Source organism: Scyliorhinus canicula, chromosome 2 (genome assembly GCF_902713615.1).
Source record: "Scyliorhinus canicula chromosome 2, sScyCan1.1, whole genome shotgun sequence".
NCBI classification, from domain to species: domain Eukaryota; kingdom Metazoa; phylum Chordata; class Chondrichthyes; order Carcharhiniformes; family Scyliorhinidae; genus Scyliorhinus; species Scyliorhinus canicula.
In genome coordinates this window covers 83,128,342-83,142,842 of record NC_052147.1, presented here as the reverse complement: position 1 = coordinate 83,142,842, position 14,501 = coordinate 83,128,342, and the positions used below count along the sequence as shown (strand labels likewise).

General features: G+C 47.1%; 1 protein-coding gene across 1 annotated transcript in view; it reads left to right on the top strand.

The window, feature by feature from the left end:
• g2e3 (G2/M-phase specific E3 ubiquitin protein ligase) overlaps window positions 1-14,501 on the top strand; it is a 336,184-nt gene that overhangs the window by 286,737 nt on the left and 34,946 nt on the right. Inside the window, exon 12 of the mRNA XM_038790247.1 lies at window positions 14,313-14,485. Within this exon, the coding sequence (XP_038646175.1) occupies window positions 14,313-14,485 (173 nt within the window). The remainder of the gene's footprint in view (window positions 1-14,312; window positions 14,486-14,501) is intronic.

The following is a 14,501-nucleotide window of genomic DNA, read 5'->3' as shown; positions in this document are numbered from 1 at the left end:
CCCTTTTTCTTTTTATCCAATGCTGTATTTCCATGTGAGGGCATCTGGCGGTTAAGTGGGGATGCCAGTAATGTTTGGAGGTTGGGAGGGGCATGGGGGTGTGGTCACTGAAACCCCGATGGCCGGCGATATTGGAGGGGGGAAGCTTTACTTGCAGATAGGATCAAGGAAAACCCTCAGGCTTTCTATATGTATATCAGGAACAAAAGAATGACGAGAGTAAAATTAGGGCCAATCAAGGATAGTAGTGGAAAGTTGTGTGTGGAATCAGAGGAGATAGGGGAGCGTTAAATGGATATTTTTCGTCAGTGTTTACACTGGAGAAAGTCAATTTTGTCGAGGAGAATACTCAGGTTCAGTCGACCAGGCTAGATGGAATTGAGGTTCAAAAGGAGGAGGTGTTATCAATTTTGGAAAATGTCAAAATAGATAAGTCCCCTGGGCCAGATGGGATTTATCCTAGGATTCTCTGGGAAGCCAGGGAGGAGATTGCAGAGCCTTTGTGCTTGATCTTTATGTCGTCTTTGTCGACAGGAATAGTGCCGGAAGACTGGAGGATAGCAAATGTTGTCCCCTTGTTCAAGAAGGGGAGTAGAGACAACCCTGGTAATTATAGTCCTGTGAGCCTTACTTCGGTTGTAGGTAAAATGTTGGAAAAGGTTATAAGAGATAGGGTTTATAATCATCTTGAAAAGAACAAGTTGATTAGCGATAGTCAACACGGTTTTGTGAAGGGTAGGTCATGTCTCACAAACCTTATTGAGTTTTTTGAGAAGGTGACCAAACAGGTGGATGAGGGTAAAGCGGTTGATGTGGTGTATATGGATTTCAGTAAGGCGTTTGATAAGGTTCCCCACGGTAGGCTATTGCAGAAAATAAGGAAGTATGGGATTGAAGGTGATTTAGCGGTTTGGATCAGTAATTGGCTAGCTGAAAGAAGACAGAGGGTGGTGGTTGATCTGGAGGGCAAATGTTCATCTTGGAGTTCAGTTACTAGTGGTGTACCGCAAGGATCTGTTTTGGGGCCACTGCTGTTTGTCATTTTTATAAATGACCTGGAAGAGGGTGTAGAAGGATGGGTTAGTAAATTTGCAGATGACACGAAGGTCGGTGGAGTTGTGGATAGTGCTGAAGGATGTTATAGGTTACAGAGGGACATAGATAAGCTGCAGAGCTGGGCTGAGAGGTGGCAGATGGAGTTTAATGCGGAAAAGTGTGAGGTGGTTCACTTTGGAAGGAGTAACAGGAATGCAGAGTACTGGGCTAATGGCAAGATTCTTGGTAGTGTAGATGAAGAGAGAGATCTCGGCATCCAGGTACATAAATCCCTGAAAGTTGCCACCCAGGTTAATAGGGTTGTTAAGAGGCATATGGTGTGCTAGCCTTTATCAGTAGGGCGATTGAGTTTCGGAGCCACAAGGTCATGCTGCAGCTGTACGTAACTCTGGTGCGGCCGCTCCTGGAGTACTGCGTGCAGTTCTGGTCACCACATTATAGGAAGGATGTGGAAGCTTTGGAAAGGGTTCAAAGGAGATTTACTAGGATGTTGCCTGGTATGGAGGGAAGGTCTTACGAGGAAAGGCTCAGGGACTTGAGGTTGTTTTCGTTAGAGAGGAGAAGGCTGAGAGGTGACTTAATAGAGACATATAAGTCAGAGGGTTAGATAGGGTGGACAGTGAGAGTCTTTTTCCTCGGATGGTGATGATCAACACAAGGGGACATAGCTTTAAATTGAGGGGTGGTAGATATAGGACAGATGTCAGAGGCAGTTTCTTTACTCAGAGAGTAGTAGGGGTGTGGAACGCCCTGCCTGCAACAGTAGTAGACTCGCCAACTTTAAGGGCATTTAAGTGGTCACTGGATAGACATATGGATGAAAATGGAATAGTGTAGGTCAGATAGGCTTCAGATGGTTTCACAGGTCGGCGCAACATCGAGGGCCTATTATGTTCTATGTTCTATATGCACTGAGATTGGAGCACTATTAATAATGGAGACCTGATATCTGAAGAGTCGGGCTTGCCAGCTCCATCAGAGTGACCACGCAAAACACTGCTCGTCCGAAAGTCTGTAGAGAAAATCTGGGCACGCCGATTTTCAGTCAGAACCTGATTCACCTGAGGAAGGAGCTGTGCTCTGAAATCTAGTAATTTGAAACAAATCTTTGGACTTTAACCTGGTGTTGTAAGACTTCTTAATGTGCTCTTTAAAATAAACCATGCTCACGATTTGTAAGTTGTCTCAAACGTTACCGATGTCCCCCTATACCCAAAGTTCAGTGTGGTTCTTTTATAAAAAGAAAAATAGCTTCAACATTGATTGCCATGGATTAAGGGCGCGATTCACCACACTGCACCTGGCACGGAAATGGGCGCGCCAGGTAAATAGCAGTAAAGGCCAAGATGGACGTTCGAACCAGTTTGCAATTCACCTGGCTCCCTCCCGATGGCAAGTCCGGATCTTGTATAAAGTTGACGAGAATATTATTAACCCTCATTTGCATTCCTTTCAATCTCATTCATGAAATTGAACCTGAATTGATTGCTGTTGATGAGCGAGTGGCTTTGCGTCTGTGAGTCCTCCAAGCCATCTTTAAATATTGTGGAGACCCATGACAGAGGCAACCATCTGTCCTTGCGAACACTTCCAGGACACAGCCCTGCTGTGCCTTCAATACTGAAAGTCAATTTCACTCCCTTTGAGCAGACTCTAGCTTCACAGCTGAAGGATATTGCAAATGACAAATTAGCCTTGTTCGTTGTGATAGCATTTCATGCTTCTGAACTTACAAGTGCCTACTCCATGGTACACATGCCATGCTTCAGAGGATAATTAATGCTTAGCATCTCAAGTGAACTTTGAAGCCTGAACATTGTACCTGAACTCTCGGAACGCCAGCACAATCGAGGCAGATGGCAACAATCAAACACTAAAGGGCAGGTCTTCAGCATTGGGGATCGTTTTGCAGCCAAAAGGTAAGTGCGTGAATCAGGAAAGGGCACCTGAACACGGCCTCCCTAATGTTCCCGGCAGAGGTCCGGGGTATCGGGCCTCCTGATGTGGCCGGGAGAGTGTGTGCACAGCAAGGTTTACCAGCACCACTGGCTCTCTGGCAGCATTCTAAAGGAAGGTGAGAGAATCATGGGGGGAGGGGGGAGGGGGGGGGGGGGGGGGGGGGGGAGGCAGTGGGACATGAGGGTCCCAGGATGGATGCCCTAATGGATTGTCGGTTTCCTCCATTTGCTTCCAGATGAAAAAATGCTTGCTGATGTGGATCCCGCTGAGGCTGCCCTCGCATTGCTGGTGGCAGCCAAGGAAGCAGGCAGCGGCAGATAAGGCGGCAGCAACGACGTGCAGGGGGCCGCCACCCACTTTGAAGATCTGACAGCCCATCAGGCCGAGGAAGTACCCAGAAGGGGAGGCCAGTGATGGCCCATGGTGTACAGGCATTGGCGATATTGGTCTTTCGTTGAGAAGATGGACAGCATGTGTCGCAGGATAACGTGTCTCATCAAGAGACAGTGCGACACGTGTGCCACATCCTCTTGTACATTGCACCCCGTGGAGGACGATGATACCCACTCCCAGTGCCCATGAAGGTCACCGCAGCCTTGAGCATTTATGCAACCAGCTCGTTCCAGGACTCAAATGGGGACATGTGTGGCATTTATCAAGCTACAGCCTACAGGTGCATCCAGGAGGTCACGGGTGCCTTGTATGTCTTTTCTCCAACCACGTCTCCTTTGAACTGGACAAGGCCCACCAAGATGCCCAGCCATCACCAGGATGCCCCAGATCCTGGGATAAATCGATGATATTAATGTCACCTTGCACACACTGGGGCATCGGGGAGTGCCCTTCATTCGCAGGAAGGGGTTCCACTCCCTGAATGTTTAGATTGTGTGCGGCCACCGCTTCCATATTGTGCACGTGTGTGCACGCTTCCCAGGGAGATGAGATAAAGATGAGATCACGAAGTTCTTAGACGTGCATGGTAAAATAGGACTGAGTCAGCACAGCTTTGTCAAAGGGAGGTCGTGTCTGACAAATCTGTTAGAGTTCTTTGAGGAGGTAACAAGGAAGTTAGACAAAGGAGAACCAGTGGGCGTGATTTATTTAAATTTCCAGAAAACCTTTGACAAGGTGCCACTTAGGAGACTGTTAAATACGTTATGGTGTTAAGGGTAAGATTCTGGCATGGATAGAGGATTGGCTGACTGGCAGAGAGTGGGGAGAATGGGTCTTTTTCAGGATGGCAGCCGGTGACGAGTGGTGTGCCTCGGGTCTGTGCTTGAACCATAACTTTTTACAACATGAATGATCTGGAAGAAGGTACTGAAGGCACTGTTGCTAAGTTTGCAGATGATACAAAGATCTGTAGAGGAACAGGTAGTATTGAGGAAGTAAGGGGACTGCAGACGGATTTGGACAATCTGGGAGAGTGGGCAATGAGGTGGCAAATGAAATACAATGTGGAAAAGTGTGAGGTTATGCACTTTGAAAGGAGGAATTTAGGCAGAGACTATTTTCTAAATGGGGAAATGCTGAGGAAATCAGAAGCACAAAGGGACTTGGAAGTCCTTGTTCACGATTTTCTTACGGTTAATGTGCAGGTTCAGTCAGCAGTTAAGAAGGCAAATGCAATGTTAGCATCATGTCAAGAGGGCTAGAATAATGAAATGAAATTCAAGACTAGAGATGTAATTCGGAGGCTGTATAAGGCTCCAGTCAGACCCCATTTGGAGTATTGTGAGCAGTTCTGGGCCCCGTATCTAAGGAAGGATACGCTGGCCGTGGAAGGTTCACAAGATTGATCCCTGGAATGAAGAACTTGTCGTATGAGGAACGGTTGAGGACTCTGGGTCTGTACATGTTGGAGTTTAGAAGGATGAGGGGTGATCTTATTAAAACTTACAGGATACTACACTGCGAGGCCTGGATAGAGTGGACATGGAGAGGATGTTTCCACTTGTTGGAAAAATTAGAACCAGAGGACACCATCTCAGACTAAAGGGATGATCCTTTAAAACAGAGATGAGGAGGAATTTCTTCAGCCAGAGGGTGGCGAATCTGTGGAACACTTTGCTGCACAAGGCTGTGGAGGCCAAATCACTGAGTGTCTTTAAGGCAGAGATAGATAGGTTCTTGATTAATAATGGGATCAGGGGTTATGGGGAGAAGACATGAGAATGGGGATGAGGAAATATCAGCCATGATTGAATGGCGGAGGAGACCCGATGGGCCTAATTCTGGTCCTATGTTTTATGGTCTTATGGAGCGTGCATGATGGCTACATCTTGGGGCACATCTTTGAGGATCACCCCAGGAAGATGCATTGGCTTTTGGGGGACACGGGGTACCTGCTGAGATCCTGGCAGATGACGACGGTGCGGAGGTCTAAGACTGAGGCGGAGACCCGATTCAATGAGGCCCATGCAGCCACCCGTGCTGTCATTGTGCGGTGCATTGCACTGCTCAAAATGCAGTTCCAATGCCTGAACCGTCCTGGTGGAGCCCTGCAGTTCCCCCCCCCCCCCCGAGTGTCTTCTGCTTTCTGGTGGTCTGCTGTGCCCTGCACAACTAGCACTCACCCATAATCTGAACGGCGTTTGCATCGGGGGCATTTGATCGTGGACCACTGTGCCCGGAGGCTGTGATGGTGGTGGGTGGAGGACAACGGGGTGAGGGTGCAAGCAGGCATGCTGTGAAGATTAACGTGATAGGCTTCATGTATCAAGTGTTTTATTAGTGAACAACTGACATTTCCAATCTCCCTAGCTACAGATAGTGGCAAGACCCCCCCCCCCCTTCTCCAATGCTCACTCAGTGTTCCTCAATCTATTTGATCTTTCATTGTCTACTGCTTCATCTAGATGTGTCCCCAGGATGTATTACTCCCCCTGTGGCTTTTGATGCCCTTGACGGATGTCCTTTGGAGGGCCTGGAGTCAGAGGGCACCAGCCGACTTACTGGTGCCACAGACATCTCTGTGCCACCTTGTTCTGCCTGCTGCCCTAGAGATGCAGTGGCAGGAAGGGGGGATTAGGGAGAACTGGAGCCCACTGCTGTCTCCTTGGTGGAAGGCCCAAAGTTGGACTCCAGCGCTTTTTCCTCCCTGACAATACCCATAAGATTCTGGGGATCTCCATGGGATGGAGGGGCAGCTGGAGTGCGTTCCAGAGACTTCTGAATCATTGGCTCTGCCAGGCCTGGCAGCTCCCCATTTTCTGCACCGTGGTGTCGACGCCCTCAGCGATGCTCCTCTGTGACTGGACCATGCTCTGGAGTGCCTCAACAATGTCCACCTGCATCTGATACATGTCCCTCAGCGACTGGGGCATGTTCTGCAGTACTTTGGCAATGTCCAACTGCTTTTGGGTCATGTCACTCGTCACTCATCAATTGGGATATGATGTCGAGGCCCTCAGCCATGGTTGTGACAGACTGAGCCTTTACTTGGGCACCACCACTCAAGGCGCTCGTCGTGTTCCAGGTTTGCCAATGCGGTTGCCACCCTGGCAATGTTTGCCTCGGTGCCACGCATGATCGCAACTTCTCAGCCGACCAAAGCCTTTGGAACTCCTCTAATTGACTTTGCAGTCGCTGGAACGTTGCTAACATCCCTTCTTGGATGTCACGACTCTTGCCTATCATCTGCACCAACTCTGAGAGAACCTTGACCAGAGGCTTGGTTCTGACTGGGACCCAGCTGAGTCCTGTGATCCAGCAGGCCTCCAACTGCTGTCTCGCTTTGATGGTCCAGTTTTTACCTGATGTGCATCAGCAACTGTGTGGTGCTCACCAGATTGCGCCCCAGACACCTAACCTTATGTCGTCCACCGAGGTGTGTGTCTGTGTTGGTGGAAGGTGGAGTGATGTCTGTGACGTCTCGCCAATGGTCTCCATGCTCTCCTCTCAGGTGACATGGTAGGGAAACGACTCTGGATGGCCCGCCCTCATCAGATGGAGATCCTGAGAGACCGTGGACATGTGGTCAGCGAGGAGGAAGGGTCATTTTGGCATTGAGACAATGGTGAAGGGGCAGTGGATCCTCACCTCTGTGGAGCAGGCCAACCTCGCTGTCGGCTGCCCTATCCTTGGACAACCCCACGCTCTCCAGGTTTCCTTATAGGGGGCAAAGACTCAAAGCTCTAGGACACTGGCCCAGCCTCAGCCCTTTGCTGTTATTATGGGCTATCATCTCCTGCAGGGACAAAAGAGAGGGCATTGTGAGCCGCATGCTTGATGCGTCAGGGAGGTCTTTGGCAGGTATTGTGTGGGCACCGCACCTGGGCATGAAAGGTTCGTGCTGATGGGTGCCGTGGGTTCTGAGGAATAAGCACGAAGATTGGTGTGGAGAGGGTGTGAGGTCTCAGCCAGTGATATGTGGGGGGAGGGGGCATTTGGGAATTTGTGGTGTGGCAGGTGGAACTGATGCCAGGAGAGAGGTGGTAACACACCCTTGCTATGGGTGGAGGTTGTTGGTGTTCCGACAGTGGACAGTGGTCCTCTTGGTCATGCAGCCTGCACTGACAGCCACTGCGTCTCAGGCGGCATTGCTGTTGCTGGGCCCCAACCCCCTCAGGAGAATAGGATGTCCCATCTCGCATCCACAGTGTGGAAAAGCTTGGCAGGTGGCATCCCCAAAGTGAGGAGCAGGTATGCATGCTGCAAAGCATTTGTGTTGACTGGGGGTGAGTAGTGAGGGAGATTTAAAAGTTGTTCCGTCTTTTGTTAGCTGCAGGTTGCTGAGGCGCGAGTCAGGCGAATCAAACGGCAAGACAGCCAGTAATGGCGAGAAGCTCGTAGGGGCTCATTTTCAGCACAAGATGTCATTGAATATGGGCCGCAATCTCAGCAATAATGCAGTCCGGAAACACACTGCTAAACGCACCCAAAATGGCACTTAGCAATGTTTCTGTGATCTCACCAATCTGAAAAATATCCATTCACCTCTACTGTATTTTATGCTTTAACCAGCTTTCGATCCATGTTCCCTTTATTTGGAAAAAAAAAGCAGAAGTGGCGCTAAGTTCAAATTTATCTAAGATCCAATGATGTTGCGGGACCTGAAGCCCTGATGCCGGCGCTGTTCGGGTGGGGGAGGGGTGCATCACCCGGGGCCTGTACTCTCTTCCAACCCTCCTGCCCCCCACTCCCCCTGGGTGGACAGCACAATGGTTTCCATTTTTGGAAGCCGATTGTGTTTCCCGCCGGATTGAGATAATGTTGGGGAGGGTGGCGGGGGGAGACATCTGACCTGGAAGCTGTGGCATTAAGCCATTTAAGCATATCTGAATTTTTAAAACTTATTTTATTACAAACATGTACCAAAGCAGGTTACAGCAAATAAACACCCCGGAAAACATACTTCCCAACAATCAGCTATGCAGTCTGTGCAGATTTTTCCCCTTTTTCACCCTCGCCACCACCTACCCTCCACCCCCTGCGCTGAACAGCTCCTCAAACACGGTCACAAAATCCCCCACCTTTTCTCAAACTCCCCCGCTGAGCCCCTTAACTCATACTTTATCTTCTCTAGCCGCAGGAAGTGGTACAGCTCATCCAACCATGCCGCTAACCCCGGTGGCGATGCCAACCGCCAATCCAGCAAAATTCACCGCTCTGCAATCAGAGAGGCCAAGGCTACGACGTTGGCCTTCCTCCTCTCCATGAGCTCCGACTTCTCTGAAACCCCAAATATCACCACCAAAGGGTCCGGGTCCACCTCCTCCTCCACTACCCTGGCTAAGACCGCGAACACTCCCGAAGTCCCTAATCTGCAGATACCTGAACTCACTACCTCTCGGTAGCTCTACTCTTTTCCTTAGCTCCTCCAAACAGACGTTCCTCCAAATACAAATCCCTCACCTTGACCAGCCCCACTTACTTCCACCTCCAGTATACACTATCCATCCCACCCAGGTCAAACCCATGATTCTCGCACACCGGCGTTAGAACCGACATCCCATCCACCCCAAAATGCCAGCATATTTGAATTTATGACAATCTGATTCATGCCATCGTTGGTGGTGAACCTGATTACGTTAGCAGGGGCGGGCCTGGGCACTTGGCGTACTGCGTTCTTGTCAGCACAAATCAAATCCCGTTATGGCCCTCTCGCAAGAGTTAGCAGCCATAATAGGATTTGCGCCATTGACCCCTTCCCCCATTGTCTATTCAGTTTTGGGAATCTTAGCTTAAGTATCACTGGGTCTAATGAGAGTGCAGAACTTGAAACAATAACAATAATAATCTTTATTGTCACAAGTAGGCTTACATTAACACTGCAATTAAGTTAATGTGAAAAAGTCATATTAGTAAAGAAAAAAAGTGGAGGAATTAATGTGACTAAAAGCTTTGAATCGCCTTGGATCTGATAGCTTATGGCCTAGAGTTTTAAGAGTTAGCTGCAGATAGAGTAGATGGATTGGTTTTGATCTTCTAGATTTCCCTAGATGGTTCCTTTTGTTTGGAAGGTTGCAAATGTGAGCCCACTGTGCAAGAAAAAAGTGAAGGGGAATCTGGGAACTATCAGTAATAGAGAAAAATACTCAAACCAATTTTTAAAAATGATTATTGGTTCATGGGATGAGAGTGTCACTGTTGAGACTAACATTTATTGCCCATCCTTAATTGCTCTTGAGAAAGTGGTGGTGAGCCACGATCTTGAAACACTGCAATCTTCTGTGCCGTGGATATACACGCACAGTGCAATTATGGAGGGAGTTCTAGGATTTTGACCCAGCGACAAGTGAAGGAGCAATGAGGATAGAATGTGACTCGGGCAGCACGGTGGTGCAGTGGTTAGCACTGCGGCCTCACGACACCGAGGGCCCAGGTTCGATCTCGACTCTGGGTCACTGCCCGTGTGGAGTTTGCACATTCTCCCCCTGTTTGCGTGGGTTTCGCCCCCACAACCAAAGGATGTGCAAGGTAGGTGGATTTGCCACGGTAAATTGCCCCTTAATTGGAAGAAGTGAATTGGGTACTCTAAATTTAAAAAAAGGATAGTATGTGACTTGCAGAGGAACCTGCAAGTCATGGAGCTCCAATGCACCTGTTGCTTAGGGATGTGTTAACAAGGCACTATTTGAGGTTGCTATTACAGGGTCGATAAGGAAGAACCAATGGTTCTTGTATATTTAGATTTTCGAAGGGCATTCAATTAAACTGCCACATATGGTTGTTAGGCAATATTAGTGCTTATTAGCACTCTGAAGAAGTCATATGGAGTCAAAACGTCAACGTTGTCTCTCAACAGCATTTTATAATTTTATTAGGGCCTAGGGGGATTGGAGGTGATATATTACCATGGATTGAGGATTGGTTAATGATTGAAAATGGGTCATTTTCAGGTTGACAGGTTGTAACAAGAATCAGTTGTTTGGGCCTTAGCTATTTACAATAAATATCGATGACAAAGATGAGGATAAGAGTAAGCTGCAAGAAGGATAACAAGAGGCTGCAATGGTAAAAATGAGGTTAAGTGAGTGGGTAAATCACTTCTCTGCCTTTTGGCAAAGATGAGCGTGAGGTCAGGTGTAATGCCTGGATCTGATGTGTCTCTCTTGTGGGGACCATTAATTGGATTCAATTTTAATTGTTTTTTTGGATCAGGCAAGGAGCTTGATTAGGGGTTTGCCTCTGTCCACACTCTGAGCTCTGGCTTTGTAACTCTGATAAAGTAATTCAAAAAAAGGGAGTGGATAAGAAGGTGACATAATGTGAGGAAGTTATCCACTTTTCTTGGAAGAATGGGTTAATCTACTGAGGTAGTATGGGCTGAGGTTAGAAACAGGAAAGGAGAGGTCACCCTGTTGGGAGTTTTCTACAGGCCTCCGAAAAGTTCCAAAGATGTCGAGGAAAGGATTGCAAAGATGATTCTGGATAGGAGTGAAAGTAACAGGGTAGTTGTTATGGGGGACTTTAACTTTCCAAATATTGACTGGAAACGCTATAGATGTAGTACTTTAGATGGGTCTGTTTTTGTCAAATATGTGCAGGAGGGTTTCCTGACACAGTATGTAGATAGGCCAACAAGAGGCGAGGCCATATTGGATTTGGTACTGGGTAATGAACCAGGACAGATGCTAGATTTGGAGGTAGCTGAGCACTTTAGTGATAGTGACCACAATTCAGTTACGTTTACTTTAGCGATGGAAAGGGACAGGTATATACCGCAGGGCAAGAGTTACAGCTGGGGGAAAGGCAATTATGATGTGATGAGGCAAGACTTAGGATGCATAGGATGGGGAAGGAAACTGCAGGGGATGGACACGATTGAAATGTGGGAGCTCGTTCAAGGAACAGCTACTGTGTGTCCTTGATAAGTATGTACCTGTCAGGCAGGGAGGAAGTGGTCGAGCGAGGGAACCGTGGTTTACTAAAGTAGTTGAATCACTTGTCAAGAGGTAGAAGGAGGCTTATGTAAAGATGAGACATGAAGGTTCAGTTACAGCACTCGAGAGTTACAAGTTAACTAGGAAGGACCTAAAGAGAGAGCTAAGAAGAGCCAGGAGGGGACATGGGAAGTCTTTGGCAGGTAGGATCAAGGATAACCCTAAAGCTTTCTATAGATATGTCAGGAATAAAAGAATGACTAGGGTAAGAGTAGGGCCAGTCAAGGACAGTAGTGGGAAGTTGTGCATGGAGTCCGAGGAGATAAAAGAGGTGCTAAATTAATATTTTTCGTCAGTATTCACGCAGGATAAAGACACTGTTGTCGAGGAGAATACTAAGGTACAGGCTACGAGACTAGTAGGGCTTGAGGTTCATAAGGAGGAGGTGTTAGCAATTCTGGAAAGTGTGAAAATAGATAAGTCCCCTGGGCAGGGTGGGATTTATCCTAGGATTCTCTGGGAAGCTAGGGAGGAGATTGCTGAGCCTTTGGCTTTGATCTTTAAGTCATCTTTGTCTACAGGAATAGTGCCAGAAGACTGGAGGATAGCAAATGTTGTCAGAGACAACCCCGGTAACTATAGACCAGTGAGCCTTACTTCTGGTGTGGGCAAAGTCTTGGAAAGGTTCATAAGAGATAGGATTTATAATCATCTGGAAAGGAATAATTTGATTAGGGATAGTCAACACGGTTTTGTGAAGGGTAGGTCGTGCCTCATAAACCTTATTGAGTTCTTTGAGAAGGTGACCAAACAGGTGGACAAGGGTAAAGCAATTCATGTGGTGTATATGGATTTCAGTAAAGTGTTTGACCAGGTTCCCCATGGTAGGCTATTGCAGAAAATACAGAGGCATGGGATTCAAGGTGATTTAGCAGTTTGGATCAGAAATTGGCTCGCTGAAAGAAGACAGAGAGTGGTGGTTGATGGGAAATGTTCAACCTGGAGTTCAGTTACTAGTGGTGTACCACAAGGATCTGTTTTGGGGCCACTGCTGTTTGTCATTTTTCTATTTGACCTGGAGGAGGGCGTAGAATTTGCAGTAAATTTGCAGATTACACTAAAGTCGGTGGAGTTGTGGACAGTGCGGAAGGATGTTGCAGGTTACAGAGGGACATAGATAAGCTGCAGAGCTGGGCTGAGAGGTGGCAAATGGAGTTCAATGCAGAAAAGTGTGAGGTGATTCATTTTGGAAAGAGCAACAGGAAGAGAGTACTGGGCTAATGGTAAGATCCTTGGTAGTGTGGATGAGCAGAGAGATCTCGGTGTCCATGTACATAGATCCCTGAAAGTTGCCACCCAGGTTGATAGGGTTGTTAAGAAGGCGTACGGTGTGTTAGCTTTCATCAGCAGAGGGATTGAGTTTCGGTGCCATGAGGTCATGTTGCATCTGTACAAAACTCTGGTGCGGCCGCATTTGGAGTATTGCGTGCAGTTCTGGACGCCGCATTATAGGAAGGATGTGGAAGCATTGGAAAGGGTCCAGAGGAGATTTACCAGGAAAGGCTGAGGGACTTGAGGCTGATTTCGTTCGAGAGAAGAAGGTTCAGAGGTGACTTAATTGAGGCATACAAGATGATCAGAGGATTAGATAGGGTGGACAGTGAGAGCCTTTTTCCTTGGATGGTGATGTAGCCATCACGATGCACGAGGGGGCATCGCTTTAAATTGAGGGGAGATAGATATAGGGCAGATGTCAGAGGCAGGTTCTTTACTCAGAGCGTAGTAAGGGTGTGGAATGCCCTGCCTGCAACAGTAGTGGACTCGCCAACATTAAGGGCATTTAAATGGTCAATGGATAAACATATGGATGATAAGGGAATAGTGTAGATGGGCTTTTGAGTGGTTTCACAGGTCGGCGCAACATTGAGGGCCGAAGGACCTGTACTGCGCTGTAATGTTCTATGTTCTAATGGAAAAGCAGAATAATTTTTAAAATGTGAGAAACTAGCTAATGTTGGTGTGCAGATGAATTTGGCTATCTTTGTATATAAACCACAAAGTTAATATGGAAGTGTAGCAAGCAATTAGGAAAATAAATTTATGCTAGCCTTTATTGCAAGGTAATTTTGTATATAATAACGCTGCAATTCTTTGGTACTTTGATGAAACCTCACCGAACGTTCTTTTTCTGGTCTCATGAGGTCTCATGAGAGATACTCTTTCCTTTTGAAGTGGTGAATTGCAGATTTGCTCGAATGATTTCCCAGCTGAGAAGAGAGATTGAGCAGAACGGGCATATATTTTCCAGTTGAAAGGTGATCAACAGAAATAGTTAAGACATTTGAATGGGTAGATGCTCAGAGGCTATTTTCTGGACAGAAATGGAGTAAAGAACTAGGGAGTCATTGTGTCAGGATAGTTTAGAATGAAAAATGTCTTCACTTAGAAGTTTGTCAATCCCCAGAGCATTATGGGCCATCAGTGATAAAGTATTTCAATGATGTGGAGATGCCGGCGTTGGACTGGGGTGAGCACAGTAAGAAGTCTTACAACACCAGGTTAAAGTCCAACAGGTTTGTTTCAAACACGAGCTTTCGGAGCACGGCTCCTTCTTCATTCACCTGAAGAAGGAGACGTGCTCCGAAAGCTCGTGTTTGAAACAAACCTGTTGGACTTTAACCTGGTGTTGTAAGACTTCTTAAAGTATTTCAAGACTGCGATTGACAGATTTTTAGACACTGAAGTAATCAAGAAATATGGAGATATGGTGGGGAAAGTAGAGCTGAGATTGAAGATCCGATGTGATTTTTTGAAAGACAAAACAGACTGGAGGGGCTGCATGGCCACCTCGAGTTCTTTGTTAAGTTTCAATAAGAATCCATGACACTATTTGGGCAGGTGGGGAGGTCAACACAATTTCTGGAATCCCCAGTGTATGTTTTAATGAAAACATATGATCATCTATTTCAGATAAAAGAATCCTCAACTGTGGAAGAGTTGAAATTATCTGTCAATGAAAATGCTGACTACCTTTCCATAGCTGGATGCTTAAGACCAGTATGGTCATTGGATGATAAAGAAATGTTGGTGAAGGATGTGTTGATTTTCCATGTGATCAGTCGAGTTCGTTCTCCATTTGAAAGGTTTGCCTTTGTATAT